The following is a 19,119-nucleotide window of genomic DNA, read 5'->3' as shown; positions in this document are numbered from 1 at the left end:
AAAATAACAATAAAAACTCACTGCAGTGTTTATATCGAGACTTAGTAATGTTAATCACCGAATATATTAAAATAACATAAATTTAGGACAAAAATGCAAATGAAGGAACTAATTGCATGATTTGAATCAATCATTGGCAGTTCCAAAAGCATATGGTTAATCGGTGAAATTCTATCATCTGTCCCAAAACTATGTTTAAATTATAAATTTAGTTCATTTACTCCAATTTGATTAATTTTTAAATTTTAAAATTTCAATCTTATTGATGAGTCTTTCGAATGTATGTTCGGTCTAAACTCTCGATAACCATTATCGTGGAATGTTTAAAATTTAATAGAAAAGAGAAAATAACCTCATTGACTAAATATCCTAGATAATATACGATTTTGATCAATTTTTTTTGGATTTGCGAAAATGACCAACAAAATCGCAATGCGATCTCTAATTAGCATTGCGATCTCCACTATCGCAAATTCGCGTTGCATTCGCACTATCGCAACGCGAAATGGAAAATCGTAACGCGATTTTCAACTATCGCAACGCGAAATGGAAAATTGCAATGCTATTTTCAACTATCGCAACGCGAACTGAAAAATCGCAACGCGAAATGAAAAATGGCAACGCGAAATGCAACGCGAATTTGCGATAGTGGAGATCGCAATGCGAATTAGAGATCGCATTGCGATTTTGTTGGTCATTTTCGCAAATCCAAAAAAAGTTGGTCAAAATCGTATATTATCTGGGATTTTTGGTCACTGAGGTTATTTTCTCTTAAGAAAATACATTATTGGAAGATTATGTATAGCATAGAATATTTATCATTACTTACATCACATGATAAATTGATTAATGATTTGACAATAGTAAAGATTGAATTACAAAGTTTAAAAAGCTTAAAAAACTTGATGGTATATTTTTAAAGATCTAATTTAGAAATTTATAGAATTTTTGAATTAGTGTTTTATTTATAAAAAGAAAAGAAAAAAAAGAGGTCGAGTTTAATACATTAAATTCATGTAAACATAAAAGTTTTAGGTGTTACATTGCATCTCAAGACGTGTTGACCATCAACTTTGGTTCATGAAATAATCAGTCAATATAGTATCGGTTATAACCTTATAAATATATTAAACTAGAATAAAATTGAACTTAAATGAAATTATAAAGTTATAAACTAATATGATAATACTTCCAAATAAACTAAAATAAATTATATATTTGTCTCTTCATGTTGTCATCCTCATACATTCTATATTCAATATAAAAAAATAAATATTTATATTGAATTCGTATAATTCTTCGTGTCATATTGTCTCAAATATTAAAGTCGCAAACGGCTATATGATTCTCAGTACTGTAAGGTATTGATCTTTTCACTATAAGTTTCAAGTAGAAACTAATTGCCTAACATTCATCGGAACACAGTATTGCGAAGGACCGTCAAAAAGAGTATCCACAAAAACCCTAGCCGTTGCCTCTGTCGGATGATACAGATCCCAGAAAACATGATCGCTCCTGTTGGAGCAATACTTCGAAACCGGCAAACAAGGAAATTCAGCTTTCAAATCCCCAAGTCCACAACATGCACTTTTTATCTCATTGAACCCTACAAAAAAGCTCAAAAGCCTCACATTTTAGCTTACATGCATGCATGTGTGTATGTATGGATGGATGGATGTATACCGTAAGAAGATGGATTTTGGACCACGCTTTGCATGATACTGTAAGTATCAAAGTAAGAGTAGTTTACGCCTTGAAGTTCTGATTTTAACCCTTTCAACATTGCCTTCAGCTCTTCATTGTATTTGTCAGACCAGAAATTTCGTTCTTCGCTGCCTTCATGAGTTTTGTTTTTAACCCTTTCCGCCGGAACGCACCCTATTGCTCCGATGCCGGTGAGAAAGAATTTACTAGCACCGGTTTCGTATAGTCTCTGTAATGTTGGAATTTTTAGGATCAAGTACTTTCACTGTTTGCTATATATCATTTAACAATGCAAATCAATTAATTAGTTTACCTTGAGTTGTCCTTTTAGGGTGTTAGCCATCAAGTCCACATATCGTTGTGGGGTGTTCTTCTTTCTAAGATCCGACGATACGAAGTAATCGAAAATGTCATTGCTGCCGATAACAATGGCGAAAAGCGACTTCGAAAGGTGCTTTTCTGAAGCAAACGATCCCATTTGCTGGAAAAGTATTTTCTGCACTGCAATGTAGTTGTCCACTTGTTTTGATAATGGTATGGATTGACCCGGAATAAAATTTGGAAAAACACATGAAACAACAAACCCTAACAGCTCAATTTAAAAAGCAACTAGTTCATACAATCATCTTTAAGATTAAATATTCACGAGATTTTCAAGACTTACTAAAGTTTGATCCGTGCCGTTGAAGATTCCAGCACCACCGGAGGCAAAGCTAACACCGTTTATATAAGAAGGGGCATCTTTCTTCTTTGACAAGGACAGATAGGGTGGTGAACTTGGTAACCCTAGTTTTTCAGCTGTCCAAATGTTACATATAAAACACAATGTCAATATTCATATATGTATATATGTATATAGAACAATGTGAATACAAACATAATCAAGTACTGGTAGTAGTCAAAGGCGAAGTAACTCTGTGTCAGAATGTTGTCGTTTTCATTAATTGTTATTTCATGTGTGCCTTAAATAAGGTAGGTTGCTTTCAAGTTGGAAAATTTAAGCAGCCGGCTCCACAAAATAGTTACTTTTAAGTTGAAAATTTATAAGAACTATTTTTTTTTGTGCATTATCAATAGATTAATTGTTAAAAGTTTCAAAGTTTGGCAATCAACTTTGGAAAATGTTTTTTCAAAGTTTGGTAAATGTTTCTTTGAAAAATGTTTTTCAAAGTTTGGTAAAATTTTGGTAGATGTTTGTTGAAAATAGGAATGGGTAAATTCACTTTAGTCATTGCACTTTAGGGTATTTTCAAAGATTAGTCCCTAAGTTTCTACTATAAATACCCTTACCCATTTAGCTTCAAAATCATCCCAAAATATTTCTTTCTTCCTATACTAGAGAGCTTTCTTGTGAGTAGTGAGTGTTTTGTAAACACCTGTAAATTTTCTCTCTTAGTAAAAGATCTGCAGCAGCCCGGAGACGTAAGCACAATTGGCTGAACTCCGTTATCAATTTTCGGGTATTATTTTTCCGCTTTTATTTCGCATTCTCACTAATCTGGTTATAGGGAAATTACTTGTACTCGGTTTATTTTCCTAACAACTGGTATCAGAGCTTTTGGTTGTGAATTTTGTCAAATTTTCTGCGAGGTTACTATTCATTACTATTCACGTGAATAGTGAATTTCGTGAATAGTGAAATTCGGTCGGCGATACGAGTTTGTCGACGGTGGTGTTCTAATACACGGTGATTCGCAAGAATTGTCAGAAACGATCCAAACGAAGCCAGATTCGAGTGGGAGCGATGGCTGCATACGAAGGGAAGGTGAAAATTGAAAAGTTCGATGGTGCGGACTTTGGCTTTTGAAAGATGCAGATTGAAGATTTTTTGTACCAGAAAAATCTATATCAACCTCTCTCAGGAAAGCAACCAGAGGGCATGAAGGATGAAGATTGGGCTCTTCTCGACAGACAAGCCCTCGGAGTTATCCGACTGACGTTATCCCGCAATGTTGCTTTTAACATAGCAAAGGAAAAGACCACGGCGGGTCTTATGGCGGCTCTCTCCAGTATGTACGAGAAGCCATCGGCCTCAAACAAAGTTCATTTGATGAGACGATTATTCAATTTGCGGATGGCGGAAGGGGCATCGGTGGCACAACACCTAAATGAACTCAACACAATCACAACCCAGTTGAGTTCAGTGGAAATTGAGTTCGATGATGAAGTTCGAGCTTTAATTCTCTTATCATCTCTACCAGACAGTTGGAATGCTACTGTTACAGCAGTCAGCAGTTCGTCGGGAAACATCAAATTAAAATTCGACGATGTTCGGGATCTGGTATTGAGTGAAGAAATTCGACGAAGAGAATCGGGTGAAGCATCAACCTCCTCAGCCTTACACACGGAGTCTAGAGGGAGAACTTCAGAAAGAAATTCAAATCGTGGCAGATCAAAATCTAGAAGGGGCAAATCAAGAACAGGAAATAAAGATTTTACCTGTTATAATTGCGGCAAAAAGGGTCACTTCAAAATAGATTGCCGAGCACCGAAGAAAAATATCGGCGCACAGGAATCTGCCAACATGACGGAGGAGACATGTGATGCCATGATTTTAAGCGTCAACAGTCCGATTGAATCATGGATCTTGGATTCAGGGGCATCTTTCCACTCCACCCCATGCCGAGAAATCATGGAGAACTATGTCAGTGGTGATTTTGGGAAGGTTCATCTTGCTGATGATGAAACCTTAAAGATCGTCGGAAAAGGAGACATCCGACTAAAGTTGCCAAACCAGACCACCTGGAAGCTGACAGGAGTGAGACATATTCCTGGCCTCAAAAGAAATCTGATTTCTGTTGGACAGCTTGATGGAGAAGGATATAACACAACCTTTTCAGGCTGTGAATGGAAGATTACCAAAGGAGCACTCGTCATTGCTCGTGGTAAGAAGACTGGTACTCTCTATGTAACCTCAAATTTAGAGAATATCATTGCAGTAGCAGATGCTGATGGAAAATCAAACCTATGGCACCAAAGGCTTGGCCATATGAGCGAGAAAGGGATGAAGACACTTTTGTCAAAAGGGAAGCTGCCGGATCTAAAAAATGTAGATGTCGGACTATGCGAGGATTGCATCTTTGGCAAACAAAAGAAAGTCAGTTTTGCAAAGATTGGCAAGACACCCAAGGCAGAAAGGTTAGAATTGGTTCATACTGATGTATGGGGACCATCCCCAGTTCCATCTCTTGCAGGCTCACTATATTATGTCACATTCATCGATGATTCAACAAGGAAGGTGTGGGTTTATTTTCTGAAGAAGAAATCAGAAGTCTTCGATATCTTCAGAAAATGGAAGGCCATGGTGGAAAATGAGACTGGTTTGAAAGTCAAGCGGTTGAGGTCTGACAATGGAGGAGAGTACAGAGACAGTAGATTCAGAGATTTCTGCGCAAACAATGGGATCAAGATGGAGACAACAGTTCCCAAGACACCGCAACATAATGGTGTAGCAGAGCGCATGAACAGAACTCTGAATGAACGTGCCAGAAGTATGAGGATACATGCCGGCTTGCCCAAATTTCTATGGGCTGAAGCAATCAACACTGCAGCTTACTTGATCAACCGTGGGCCCTCAGTTCCTTTGGATGGCAGAATACCAGAGGAAGTTTGGAGCAAGAAAGAAATAAACCTTTCACACTTAAGAGTGTTTGGTTGTATTTCTTATGTACACATAGACTCTGCTGAAAGAAGTAAGCTTGATGCTAAGTCCAACAAATGTGCCTTTGTTGGTTATGGCGGTGATGAGTTCGGTTACCGGTTTTGGGACTATGAAAATCGGAAGATCATCAGAAGCAGAGACGTCATTTTCAATGAAAATGTGATGTACAAAGATAGATCAACCGCAGAATCAAGTAATACCGAAGCTGAAACAAAGGAATTTGCTGAGTTCGAGGAGATTTCTGGAAATGATGTTCAGATCAATCCTGAAGCAGTTCAAGAAGAACCAGGCACACCAGAACTGAGACGCTCCTCCAGAATTCCTAAACCAACCCAACGGTATTCTCCTTCTTTACACTACTTGTTGCTGACTGACAATGGTGAACCAGAGTGCTATGATGAAGCAATGCAAGTGGAGGATTCAGTCAAGTGGGAGTCTTCCATGAAAGATGAGATGGACTCGCTTATGTCAAATCAGACATGGGAATTAGCTGAATTACCACCAGGCAAGAAAGCGCTCCACAACAAGTGGATTTACAGGATCAAAGAAGAGCACGATGGGAGCAAACGCTACAAAGCAAGATTGGTTGTCAAAGGCTTTCAGCAAAAAGAAGGTATTGACTACAATGAAATTTTCTCTCCAGTCGTAAAATTGTCTACAATCAGACTGGTGTTGAAATTGTAGCTGCAGAGAATTTACATCTTGAGCAGTTAGATGTAAAGACAGCTTTCCTTCATGGTGATTTGGAGGAAGAAATCTATATGAGGCAGCCAGAAGGCTTCATAGAGGCAGACAAGAAAAACCTGGTATGCAGGTTGAAGAAGAGCTTGTATGGTTTAAAACAAGCTCCTAGACAGTGGTACAAGAAGTTCGATAGCTTCATGAGTAGCAGTGGTTTTATCAGATGCCAAGCAGATCATTGTTGCTACATCAAGAGGTTCGACAACAGCTTCATTATTTTATTATTGTACGTTGATGACATGCTCGTTGCAGGCTCAGACATGCAAGAGATTATACACTTGAAGCAAAAATTGTCAAAGCAGTTTGCTATGAAGGATCTGGGTGCTGCAAAGCAGATTCTTGGGATGAGGATCAAGAGAGACACAAAGTCGGGGACTTTGATGTTATCACAGGCTGAGTACATCAACAAAGTACTCTCCAGGTTCAACATGCAAGATGCTAAACCAGTAAGTACACCTTTAGGTGTTCATTTCAGACTCTCCAAAGACCAATCACCAAAGACGGAGGAAGAACGTGCACACATGGTGAAGGTGCCGTATGCCTCAGCAATTGGAAGTCTGATGTATGCCATGGTTTGTACCAGACCAGATATTGCTCATGCAGTGGGAGCTGTTAGCAGGTACATGAATAATCCGGGCAAGGTACACTGGGAAGCAGTCAAATGGATCCTCAGATATCTTCGGGGTACCACAAACAAAGCACTTTGTTTCAAAGGTGGAGATATGATACTGACAGGCTATGTAGATGCTGACTTAGCCGGAAATGTCGACATCAGAAGGAGCACTACAGGGTATGTCTATACTCTAGGAGGAACTGCAGTGAGTTGGGTTTCTCAACTACAGAAGATAGTTGCTCTCTCCACAACTGAAGCAGAATATGTCGCTGTTACGGAAGCCAGCAAGGAGATGGTTTGGCTCCAAAGTTTCTTGGAAGAGTTAGGCAAGAAACAAGAAAACAATATCTTGTATTGCGACAGTCAAAGTGCTATCCATCTAGTAAAGAATCCGTCTTTTCATTCCAGGACAAAGCACATACAATTGAGATATCATTTTATCCGGTCTCTTCTGGAAGATGGGATTTTGAAACTTGAAAAGATTAGTGGAGCTCAAAATCCGGCAGACATGTTGACAAAGACGGTGACTACGGACAAACTGAAGTTGTGTTCAGCTTCAGTTGGCATGCTAGAATAACAAGACCAGACATGCTGCTGCATTGATCGAGGTGTGAAGACATATTAAAATCAGTCTTCAAGTGGGAGATTGTTAAAAGTTTCAAAGTTTGGCAACCAACTTTGGAAAATGTTTTTTCAAAGTTTGGTAAATGTTTCTTTGAAAAATGTTTTTCAAAGTTTGGTAAAATTTTGGTAGATGTTTGTTGAAAATAGGAATGGGTAAATTCACTTTAGTCATTGCACTTTAGGGTATTTTCAAAGATTAGTCCCTAAGTTTCTACTATAAATACCCTTACCCATTTAGCTTCAAAATCATCCCAAAACATTTCTTTCTTCCTATACTAGAGAGCTTTCTTGTGAGTAGTGAGTGTTTTGTAAACACCTGTAAATTTTCTCTCTTAGTAAAAGATCTGCAGCAGCCCGGAGACGTAAGCACAATTGGCTGAACTCCGTTATCAATTTTCGGGTATTATTTTTCCGCTTTTATTTCGCATTCTCACTAATCTGGTTATAGGGAAATTACTTGTACTCGGTTTATTTTCCTAACATTAATTGAATGTAGTAATAAGATATATTACGCTACCAATGATATAATTTATGTTCAAATCTTAAAAACGACATCTACGAATAAGCATCAATGAAAACTTTTCTCAGTTCTCATGGTTACATACCAAGAAAATCTGCAGCATTCTTGCCATTGCAAAACCTCCCAGTTGGTTTCTCGGTAGGGAAATCGATTCCGTTGTGAGGAAAATCTGCTTTCGCGATCGAAACCGGGAGGTAATCGTTGTTCCCGACGTCGACCAAGGAATCCCCGAAAACAAACACCGCCGGCACCATTTGAGCTGTCGAAAGCTTTAATCTCGAACTGAATACAGAAAAGAAGAACGATAACAACAAGTTCCTCGCCAAGAAAGCTCTCCTACCACCATCCATTAGTTTTCAGTAGCGACTTTTTCTTATTTGAAAGGAGAAAGATGCAAGTGTTCATATGTTTTTTTTATAGACAACTCAACTAGGAACCATATGGACAATAAGTAAAGAAGCAACAAATCTGACCAAATAAGAGTTATGATTGCAGAAAGCCAATGTGGTTTTATGGGCAAAATAAATCACAAAATTGTGGGAAAGCTGGCACAACCCACTATTAGCCATTTGACCCACAAGTGTGGGTGGGTGGTTAGATGGCTAACCGGTGAGGACATTTTGATGCAGCTCAGTGATCAATGGGTGGGTCCATGGTTTTATCTATTGATGGTGGTGTGATGCACCCATCACAAAATGAGTGGTTCCAGCGGCAACTGTTCCCCTGATAATCCTTTCGAGAAAAAGATAAGAGAAGTGGAGCTTTTGCAAATAGAATGATGCCAAATGGGTCACCACTCAACCTCGCTTTGGCACTTCATTACATTCTTTGACTCAAGTTCTCCCGGTTGTCTTTTTCCTAGTGAGCCTGGAAATTTCGACAAAATACCTGTGTTTCTATCATACTTGTCTTGTTTTAGCCGAAGGCGTAATACATGATATATAATGTTCGTATTACAAAAGATATCTACACTAAAGCATGTAAAACTATTTTTGTACATGATTATATCTAGGTATAATCTTCCCTTTCCAAAATCACGATGTCAATTCTTTAAAATCAATTTTGAAGTTGACCCTTAACCCTCTTAATAATGCAATGACCAAATCTAAATTCGAAGCAGAATCAAGGCCTTCTTGGATTATATAGCAAATTCTGACCTGGTTACAAGTGACTATATAGCAAATAATTTTTTTTAATATGCTAAACGATCATGGAATGCATATATGTCCCTGTGAAGAATATTAAGCAAATAAGTAAGAGCGAAACCGAAAACCAACAAATAGTCAATTGAGACAAGGAGTTTTTGGTTGTTATTTCGTTAACTTCACGTCAAATGAGATTAACGTCAATTATTCAAATTTTGTTGATAAAAGCTTTGATGGCATGAACAAGGGAGAAGGGGGGTTTGGAAGAATATAAAGACAAGAGTTTATGGACATCCGTATTATCAATTCGAATCAATACTTTCTCAAAATCATTGGACCACGTTAGTTTAAGACCTTGATAGGTTCCTCATAGTTTTGCTTGAAGTATCGAAGTAATGCTGAGTTACTTATTGAAAGTTGAAACTTGAGATAAAATTACTGTAGTGATTTAATATAGCAAGTAATTTTAGTTAATATGCAATACTTTAGTTTTTAAAAGTTCAAAACCGAAACCAAATGGGCATTTTCATGAATTAAAACCGAATCGGATATACTAAAACCCGAACCAAACACTATGGTGCAAATACGAATACAATCTAAACACTATGGGCCTTCTCGTATTACAAATTGCACAAACGAGTAACCACAAACAAGAATGGATTGTATTAAACCGGAAAATAAACAAGCCAGACATAAAACAAGAATAACCCTTTATCAAGCAATCTTACAAATATCCCTCTACAGTAAACACACACACACACATATATAAGCCATAGGCCCGTAGCTAAAACATTGTTAAGTCGTTGGAGCTCTTCTGGAGGAAAGAACGGTGAAGAAGTTCCGGTTGCCACCGCCGACAAAATCATCTTCTTCCCAGACTTCTGATGATTCCGAATAACACGAATGTCACCATGGCAGATATATTTGGATTCTGTGAAACAACCAAAGATGTTGTGCAGCAAAGCCCGTGAGAGCTCAAAGTTTATGCTCTATGGAAGAAGAAACTATAAAGGGTCGATGGCATGGCATATGACCTTTTGCTTTAGGGCAATGGGTCAAAGTTGGGTGGCAAAAATTACTATTCTAATTTTCAGCTTCACATTGGTTGATCTTATAAGACTTTGTAAATTGAGGAGTTTATAAAAAATTGAGGAGTTAGACGTACTTGATTAAGTCTGTTTTTTTTTTCAATTTATAAATAGGTTACAGTCCAACATTTTTTTTAATTTTATATGATTGTTATATTATAAAATAATATTTAGGTTTTATAATTTCATATATTATAAATTGATTTAAATACCAAACAGAAAAAAAAAGTACACTGCTAGGACTAGTCTTATATATAAGAATCCAATATTATAATTTTTTCACTACTTCATTAAAAAATTATGTGAAAAGATCCATAAAAAACAGGTAAAAACCCATGATAGTCCCTTTGATTTTGACCTGTCATAGAATTACCCGACGGCAAAAATCCACCTCAAAGTTAGAGATAAATTACTATATATGTTTAAATCCCTTTTCTTTTTTATTATTATGAGGGAATGACAATCCATTTTCTTACTGTAAAAAGGAAACATAGGGAAAAACCAGAACAAATAAGCTGTAAACTTCCATTTAATGGAAGATAAAGCCGCCAAGAAAACCTTAAAACAAACAAAAAAACAAAACCCAGACTTATGTTATTGTGCTCCTTCAATGGTACTAAGGACGAGGACTTGATTTCTTTGTCCTTTTTGTCTTCATTTTTCTTATTTATTTGTTAGTAATCTTATTATTATTATTATTACCATATAACGTGGGAGGGATAAAAAGACGATGATGATGGGCGGAAACAACCAAGTTTGTGCACAAAACGAGGGCGGCGGAGAAGGCGGTGTAATATTGAAAAAGGGGCCGTGGACGGCGGTGGAGGATGTGATTTTGGCGGAGTACGTGAGGACTCACGGTGAAGGGAACTGGAATGCGGTGCAAAAGAACACGGGGTTGGCACGTTGTGGGAAGAGTTGTAGGCTACGATGGGCTAACCATTTAAGGCCGAACTTGAAAAAAGGAGCTTTTTCTCCTGAAGAAGAAAGGTTAATTATTGAGTTGCATGCTAAAATGGGTAACAAGTGGGCTCGCATGGCTATTCAGGTAATTAATATGTAGGGAAGGGTTTATCTTTTTTTCTTCATTTTATTTTTTAAAAGATCATTCCTTACGTGTACTTTTGATTTTCTTTCATGGAAATTGAAAGTGTTTGTCATTTGATATTGTTTATGCTTTTCTGTTCATCGTCTTTGTTAATTTCTTGCTTTAAACGTCATCATTTTCGTTGTATCAGCAAGAGCTTCAGTGTCTGCATTTTGTTCATAATCTGGGTAATTTTCAACAATTTGATGCTAATTTTAATCACTTAAACTAGCTATGATTTTTCTGTTTTATTTTTGTTTCAATTTCCTTTTAGAACTTTGACAGGATCACATGTCTAGCTGTTCAATTGACTTCCTATAGTATAATATGATCTGTTTGGTGTTTCAGTTTTTGAATTTTCTAGTTATTTTCCAAGCCATTCCGAGAAAATCCTACAATTTTCTATTAATAGCTTTGAATCTGGGTTTCTTTTATTATAGCTTATCTGTTATTAATTCCTTTCTTTTTGAGACAATGTAGCTTCCAGGAAGAACAGACAATGAAATCAAGAACTATTGGAACACAAGGATTAAGAGAAGACAACGCCAAGGCCTCCCACTCTACCCTCCTGATATCCAACCCTTGCATTCCCAACATCAACGAAACCAGCACCGTTCGCTGCCGGCAACGCCAATTGCGTCCCCGACGGGCACGTCGACGACAACCTCGTTCACCTTCCAACCCCCGATGATGCCGTCATCATTGCCGAATCTCCAAGGTTCTATGACATTGCAATTGCACCCTCTCCATATCCCACGATCGGCGTCGTCTCACATGCTCTATAACCCGCATTCGACACCACCGTCTCTCCAGAGTCCGGGCGGGGGCTCGACACCGCCCCCACTTCCTAGCCCTTCACCTTCGACACATGTGTCCCCGTTGCAATCTCCCCATAAGCCTTCGTTTTCAACTCTCCCTCTATTTGATTCTTCAACATCAAACACTTTTAACAACAACATCAATGCTAACTATGGTAATAATGATAACAGCAATAATACTATATCTTCCGATTTCTTCTTCCCAAGAGCAACCCCTCCCCTCGAGATACCGATGCGATACAAGCGGTTCAAACACGATGTAAGCGAAAGTAACATCAATGGCGGCAATGGCAGTGGCGGTACTTGTTCGAGCTTTACGTTACCGTATCCTACTTCGCAGAAGAATTCATTTTTCAATCCACATAATGTTACAGCAACGGTTGATACTTGTACACCATCGACATCTCCACACTACTGTTCCCCTTCATATTCATTGGATCCGATCACACTCGATCTTACTTCGTCTTCAAGGATCCTCGCCGATCAATACCATGCCAATACAGGACAGTTCATATCGACGCCGGGATTTGTTTATCCGACGAAAACAAACAACGAGCTCCCTTCAAACCATTTTTTCTCCCTAGACGGGAATTCAGAAGTTACGATTGATACTAAGGGGAATAGTAGCTACATCAGTAATGATCAGACTTTGAGTATCCCTTTTACTGAAGGTGGCTTGTTGGATGATATGCTGGAGGAGGCTCGGCTGTTGGCTGCCGGCGACCACGATATCATGCAGCGTCAGAGCTGTATGGTCGGATTCAGTACCAGCTCCGATTGTTTAGCTTCAGGTCAGTCCATGAAACAGATTTAAAAAATGCCAGCTAGATAGGGATTAATAATTGAAGTTCAAATATGGTAAAAATATGCATAATTATCTAAGTGGAACCTTTTATAGTGAATTATGAACCTTTTTAAATGTCACCATTTCTTCTTTGATTCTGACTATTTCTATTACTTTTTTTTTTCTCTCGCTCTCTCTCTTTTATACATGTGGGATTCATAGCAAAAGAAGAAACAGTAACAGATCAAGAGATCAACGCTATACAAGAAGACTACTCTAGGCTACTCGATATTCCTTCGTCGATGGCAACGCCCGATTGGTTCAACGATTGTGGGAAGTCTCCTACGGGCCTTTGAGATGGCACACTCAAGATGATTGAATTTTTATAATATTCGACGTACGAAACATGGAAAAGTGTTCACCAAAGTAACACATAATATGTGTAATTGAATGTGTATATATATACATATATAAATTATATGATTCCGCTAATGAAATCCGAAGAATAATCAAATTTTTTTCCTTTAAAATTTTCTTCTTGAAATCGAGAGAAAATAATTTTAGAATTTTAATTTTAATTTTAATATTTCATCTCACTAAACTAACTAATTATTAATAACTAAAATATTTTTTTAAAGTTATAAAATTAACATTATTATCGTATGTAAATTGCTCTAAACTATTAAGACGATTCATCGTATGTAAGGCATAAAGACGAAAGGTTGTTCATCGAATGGAAGTGATTATTTGGGCTGAATTTACAATATAATGTTGTGAGAAAAAAAAATTCACGAGATAACGCGTTCCAACAATTAATTGTTGAGATAGGGTGTTTGCTACAGTTCGAATGAAGGTCGTCGGGTGTTCTGGGCGACCAATGAAGGTCGCCAGGTGATCCATGGGAGAAACAATCAAACAATAATTGTTTGGGTTAAATGCAAATTTGGTCCTCACAACTTTACACTCTCATACGTGTGTTTTAATATTTAGGGGATAATAGCATTTTCGGTCCCCTATGCTTTGTAATCTATTTGTTTAATCATTTAGTGACATTTTTAATGTTTTGTTTCAGGCATGTATATTTTAATAATTATATTTTAGTCACTAGTTGTTTATTCTGTCAAGTTTGTGTATGCTTCATTTTGATCATAATATTTTTAGTTATTTCATTTTAATCATTGATTTCATGTGTTTTATATATTTTCCTTAATTTTCGAAATTGGCCATGAAATTTGTAAACATGTTATTTTAGCCACTGTTTAGTATTTATGTTTAATTATAATTTAGTCATACATGTTTCTTGTTTATCCGACCGAGGCCATCCGAAAGCATCCGAGGCCATCCGAACGAGCTATGCGAGGGTATCCGAGGGCAACCGAGCGAGCTATGCGAGGGAATCCGAGCGACCGTGCGAGGGTAGGTCGCCCGGAGTGCATGTCGACCTACCCTCGCTCGGTTGCCCTCGGATTCCCTCGCATAGCTCGCTCGGTTGCCCTCGGATGCCCTCGCATAGCTCGTTCGGATGGCCTCGAATGCTCTCGGATGGCATCGGATGCTTTCGGATGGCCTCGGTCGGATGGCCTCGGATGCCTGGAAGGTCGCCCGGAAGGCATGGCGACCTACGGCCAACACTGTGGATTTCACCCTATTTGAGCAATTAATCTTGGGAGTACGTTATATCGTTAAATAAAAAATTCGAGAACATTATCTCGAAAGTTTTGCCGATTGCGTACACGAAAGCTTAAAAAATGAAAGGAACATATGGTCCCAAATCTCAATTTTGGTATCATACACTTAGCTGAGTTGTATAATTTTTTATTATTTATATTTGAAAATACAACCTGGTGAACTTGAGTTTTAAGAAAGATTTGAATTTATTATGATCTAAACATGAAATGATATTATTGATATATAACATGTACGTTAATGATTCAAGACAATTTATCTTTTTTAATTTGGACATCGAGCCATAAATTATGAGGGGTCATATGATATTTGATGAGACTAGAGAAAAAAAGGTCTAAATAACCCGATTTCGAAAAGAATCCAACTCTCAAATTTTATGACCAGAGCCCAAAACAACCTTAAACTCAAAATGATGACCTAAACATGAACGACCAAAAATTTCAAAACATAACTGATCAAAGCTGAACCAGGTTTATCCTCAGAGCTTGCTTTCATTCCATGAAATTTCACAACCTTTTAATGTTTCAATTTCATGGCTCTAAAGAATTTCACACACTGAACTTGATCCAACTAAAACTCATCTGGCAGTGATCATTGATTTCATTCAAAATCCCTATATACAAAAACACTAGACTCTAACAAAATACAAACACTGAAAAACAAAAGGATGAATTATTTCCCACAATTGAACATTTACCAATTTATGAAAATTACAACAATGTGGAGGACTCAACATATATGCTTAAACATCATTCAAGGAAACCTGTTTTTGTTAAGACAGCATTCCTCACTTTCCTCAAATCCCTCCCTTTGAGTTTCCTCCGAACACCTTCGAACACTGAGAAAGATGATATCCTACTCCTTGCTTGCCTCTTTGCAAGAAACTCATGTGGTGGCAATTTCGAATGGAATTCTTCTTCATCATCATCATCAAAATCACGATCATCGTAATCGGCATCATCATCATGCCGTGATGAGTCCTTCTTTGACTTGTTATTCCTAGAGAACTTGGACCAATCAGGAATACTGACCGGAGCTGATTGCTGCAGCTGCTTGACACCATTAGCTTCACGACTGGGACTGGAACCAGAACTGTTTTTAATGGCAGATAAAGTTCTTGGGATCACCCTTGCAGCACTTGGGATGTGTCTTCTAACAGTAACAGCAGATGATAATTCTTCAATGGATCGGCCAACTTTGATGATAGCAGTTGAATTTTTTCTTTCTTTAGGAACTGCCCAAACATCTTCTTCCTCAAAATCCCCATCTCCCAATGATCACCACACATCGCTGCCTGGCCTTGCACAAGTATACCTATCTTCTTCCATTGATGAATTCCTACAAACATATAGTGTGCTTTCACTTTTGAACCCCAAGTTTCACAAACTCGTACAAAAACAAACAAAGGGTACTTAAAAACAAAGCATCTACCTTTCCCTGCGGATTAAGAACCTCCAAAAGGTCACAACTTTCCCAAGATTCTGAACTGGTCTGCATCATGAGAATGAAATTTCAATTAAAGAAAATCAGTTCAACAATAACAATAAATAAATGAGAATCTCAACTACAGAATACTTTTTTTGTTTCGGAGGGCAGACTCAAATAGACAAAATGGTAGACAAAGAGCAGTAAAAGAGGAAGAACCAAAGAATAAGACAGACCATTTCTTTTTGTCTTTAGAAATCTATTAATGGGTGCCTACTGCCCTTCTGTATTTCCATCTGGTCCCTCAAGAACTCAACTTTTGACAGAGAAGGACAGGAAATAGGAAAACAAAGAATACAAGGAAACGCAGTTGTGATCTGTTTTGCTGTATATTTTTACCGACTTGCCTTAATTTTTCCTGGGTGAATTAGGCATGTAAGAAAAATCTAATAATACCAAATTTGATCAAACAACTTCAAAAACTTTTCATTTAAAAATAATAATATTGAGAGAATTTCTTGATTTTGATCTGATTTAATTTCGAATACAATCAAATTATCGATTACAAATAAAAATTATAAGATTTACATCATTACCTTGTTTTATGATCTCTTCGGTAACGTGGGTTGCCTTATTAGAAAAAAAAAATGTATGGTATTTTAATTAAAAATTTGATCTTCTTTGTCTTTAACTTCATTTTTATACTTAAATTTTGTTAAATAAGATCAAGATTAATTATTTTAATGTATAAATAGATTGTACGTAATTAAATTGAAATTAAAATAAGGATTCAGATTAACAACTTATAATATGCTATGTAGAATATTTTAAAATTCGTAGACCTCAGACTTACCTAACTAATGGTTTAAGTGTGATTATTAAATATACAAATGTATGTAATTATATGCAATGATGCACTAATAGGCTATAGTGTTCGGTTTCCGTACATTTTCTAATACAAAGAGAATATAAAAAAAATATGAAGAGATATATTTGTGACTTGTCAACACAAGATGATTAAATACCTGTTACATATTAATCGACAGTGATTGGAACAGGCGAGGAGCTGACGATCTTATTATTTATGTTTAAAATAATTATTTTTTATTTGTGTTATCGGTCGGAATTCATAATAATAAAAAAATGATTTTATATTTTCAGAGTGTTATGTAATTTAAGTCTTGAAATTGTTTTCTAATATGTAAGAGAATTTGAAGAGTACCTCGATTGAGATGAACATGATTTATAGATCACATTATAGTCGTAGTTGCTTACCTTGTGTGCCAAACATATTGTAAATGGGTCCAATTATTTAAAATTTTGGTTCAAATATAAATATTAATTTCAAAAATTGAAAAATATAAAACTAAAATCTATAAAATTAAAATATAAAGATTGAATCTATAATTTGTAGATAATATAAGAAGTAATGACATAATTTAACCTTTTATTATTTTATTTTGAACTTTATAAACTTATTTAATTTGTTGTTAGAATATTAGCCGAAAGAAAGATTAAGTCAATAACGATGTCAAATTCACTTGGATTTACTGCACATTGATAGTTTAAGCCAAAGAAAGACAAAGCGAAATGCGACTTGAAAAAGCAATAATTTGTAGATTTTTCTATATTTATTATTTAAAAAGTTTTTCAATTTTTTTCGAATAGAAATGCACCTAAAAAAAAGAATTCGATAAGATTACAAAAGCAAAAAACGAATATAATGAGGTCTAATAGAATTCACGGGGCAACTATCAAAGATCCTTAGAGAACCACTACTTAAAACTATTAAATATGTTTATTCAATGGTATAATGCATATTATCTAATAGAATTTTTATCTTTTATCATATTATATAATTTTAAATAAATTAAATTAAAAACCCCTACTTAAAATTAAAAAAAAAACTATTAGACTTAAATATAAATTATTTACCATTACATTCAAAATTGTTTAATAAATAAATTTTTCATTATAAATTATTTTATCAAAACAAATTTTAAACTTTCATAAATCCCATTATTTTCATATTAAAAAATTAAAATTTAGAAAAGAATTAATTGCATCATATGTCCACAAACTATATTCTCATTTTAAATTGGTCTTTAAACTTTTGAATATTTTAATTTTATCCCCAAACTATGACTCTCATTCTAAATTAGTCCTTAAACTTTTGAACATTTTAATCTCATCCCCAAACTATATCTCTTATTCTGAATTGGTCCCTCCACTTTTGAATATTCCAATTTCATCCCCAAATTCATCCAAATATGTAATTATTTTTAACCATAGTTTAACCTAAATTTTATTTTTTTCCACACATATAATAGTAGAACTTGACCTAACGATTTTATTAACACGGGATGTGATTAGTATATACATATAGTTTGGGATGAAATTGGAATGTTAAAAAAATTTGGGGACCAATTTAGAATGATGTTCATAGTTTGGGGATGAAATTGAAATGCTCAAAGTTTGAGGACTAATTTAAAATGATAGTCATCGTTTATGAATGAAATTATAATATTTAAAAGTTTAAAGACAAATTTAAAATGATGATAATATTTTAAAGACCGATACAATTAGCTCTTTAGAAAACGACGAGAAATTTAGCAAAAATATCGAAATTCTTTATTTGATTGATTCATGGAAATTCTTTCATGAATCGATGATAATTGAAATGTTTAATCGCACGAGTTTACGAAATGATTAAAACTTATATATATATTTTTGAAAACAATAAAATTATATTGTTGAAATTATAAATTAAACTCTAAAATTTTATTTCAAAAGTAATATTTTTAAGTAATGTTATTTGACAATATCGTGATCTGACATGTAACACTAATCCAATAAATTATTAAAATCTTAATTGAATTGTTGAAAATTTAAAGTACAAATACTTAATTGAATGTAAAAAATTAAAACCTTAATTGATTATTTCAACAAGAAGAAGTACACAAACTGTCATTCTACACTAATTTTAGCTAAAAGCAAACAATATTTAATAAAACCATGTCATGTATCATGTTTTTATTAACCTAAAAATCAAAATAATAGTGGATATCACTTCCGAAAATAGTAATTGAAATATATAAATAAAAAGATGAAATTATTAGGGACCAATTTTTATATTAAACCTTTATTGATTGATACCCAGCAAAACATGACCCACATGCATCAAATTGGTAACCGCCGTTCATCGAATACGGCTAAACTTCAA

At 35.6% G+C, this 19,119-nt stretch overlaps 2 protein-coding genes and 1 long non-coding RNA gene across 3 annotated transcripts; 1 reads left to right on the top strand and 2 right to left on the bottom strand.

Moving 5' to 3' along the window:
* Positions 1-1,295: 1,295 nt before the first annotated feature.
* On the bottom strand, positions 1,296-8,216 carry LOC120160685 (GDSL esterase/lipase At5g55050-like). Its single transcript, XM_039171037.1, has 4 exons — positions 7,949-8,216; positions 2,018-2,502; positions 1,684-1,933; positions 1,296-1,606 (listed from the first exon to the last, which is right to left on the bottom strand). Exons 2-4 carry the CDS (start codon positions 2,180-2,182, stop codon positions 1,386-1,388), a joined length of 636 nt encoding a protein of 211 aa, XP_039026968.1. The 5' UTR covers positions 2,183-2,502; positions 7,949-8,216; the 3' UTR covers positions 1,296-1,385.
* A 2,610-nt stretch (positions 8,217-10,826) lies between these two features.
* On the top strand, positions 10,827-13,141 carry LOC120160645 (transcription factor MYB120-like). Its single transcript, XM_039171009.1, has 3 exons — positions 10,827-11,144; positions 11,664-12,792; positions 13,008-13,141. The coding sequence occupies exons 1-3, from the start codon at positions 10,827-10,829 to the stop codon at positions 13,139-13,141; spliced, it is 1,581 nt and encodes a 526-aa protein (XP_039026940.1).
* Positions 13,142-15,032: 1,891 nt separating this feature from the next.
* On the bottom strand, positions 15,033-16,014 carry LOC120160687. Its single transcript, XR_005519445.1, has 2 exons — positions 15,903-16,014; positions 15,033-15,809 (listed from the first exon to the last, which is right to left on the bottom strand). It is a non-coding gene; the product is annotated as an uncharacterized LOC120160687 (long non-coding RNA).
* Positions 16,015-19,119: the final 3,105 nt, after the last annotated feature.

The sequence above is a fragment of the Hibiscus syriacus genome, unplaced genomic scaffold, assembly GCF_006381635.1.
Source record: "Hibiscus syriacus cultivar Baekdansim isolate YM2019G1 unplaced genomic scaffold, ASM638163v2 tig00111392_pilon, whole genome shotgun sequence".
NCBI lineage: Eukaryota > Viridiplantae > Streptophyta > Magnoliopsida > Malvales > Malvaceae > Hibiscus > Hibiscus syriacus.
The sequence above is the reverse complement of the archived record's forward strand: the minus strand, read 5'-3'. Positions and strand labels throughout refer to the sequence as shown.

What these genes read in the sequence shown, in the direction of transcription:
- LOC120160685 (XM_039171037.1), bottom strand. Translation starts at nt 2,182, where the DNA reads ATGGGATCGTTTGCTTCAGAAAAGCACCTTTCGAAGTCGCTTTTCGCC. An exon ending in CCCTAAAAGGACAACTCAAG is followed by an intron (nt 1,934 to 2,017) that starts GTAAACTAATTA and finishes CCAACATTACAG; the next exon opens with AGACTATACGAAACCGGTGC. An exon ending in CCAAAATCCATCTTCTTACG is followed by an intron (nt 1,607 to 1,683) that starts GTATACATCCAT and finishes GCTTTTTTGTAG; the next exon opens with GGTTCAATGAGATAAAAAGT.
- LOC120160645 (XM_039171009.1), top strand. Translation starts at nt 10,827, where the DNA reads ATGATGATGGGCGGAAACAACCAAGTTTGTGCACAAAACGAGGGCGGC. An exon ending in GGGCTCGCATGGCTATTCAG is followed by an intron (nt 11,145 to 11,663) that starts GTAATTAATATG and finishes GAGACAATGTAG; the next exon opens with CTTCCAGGAAGAACAGACAA. An exon ending in CTCCGATTGTTTAGCTTCAG is followed by an intron (nt 12,793 to 13,007) that starts GTCAGTCCATGA and finishes TGGGATTCATAG; the next exon opens with CAAAAGAAGAAACAGTAACA.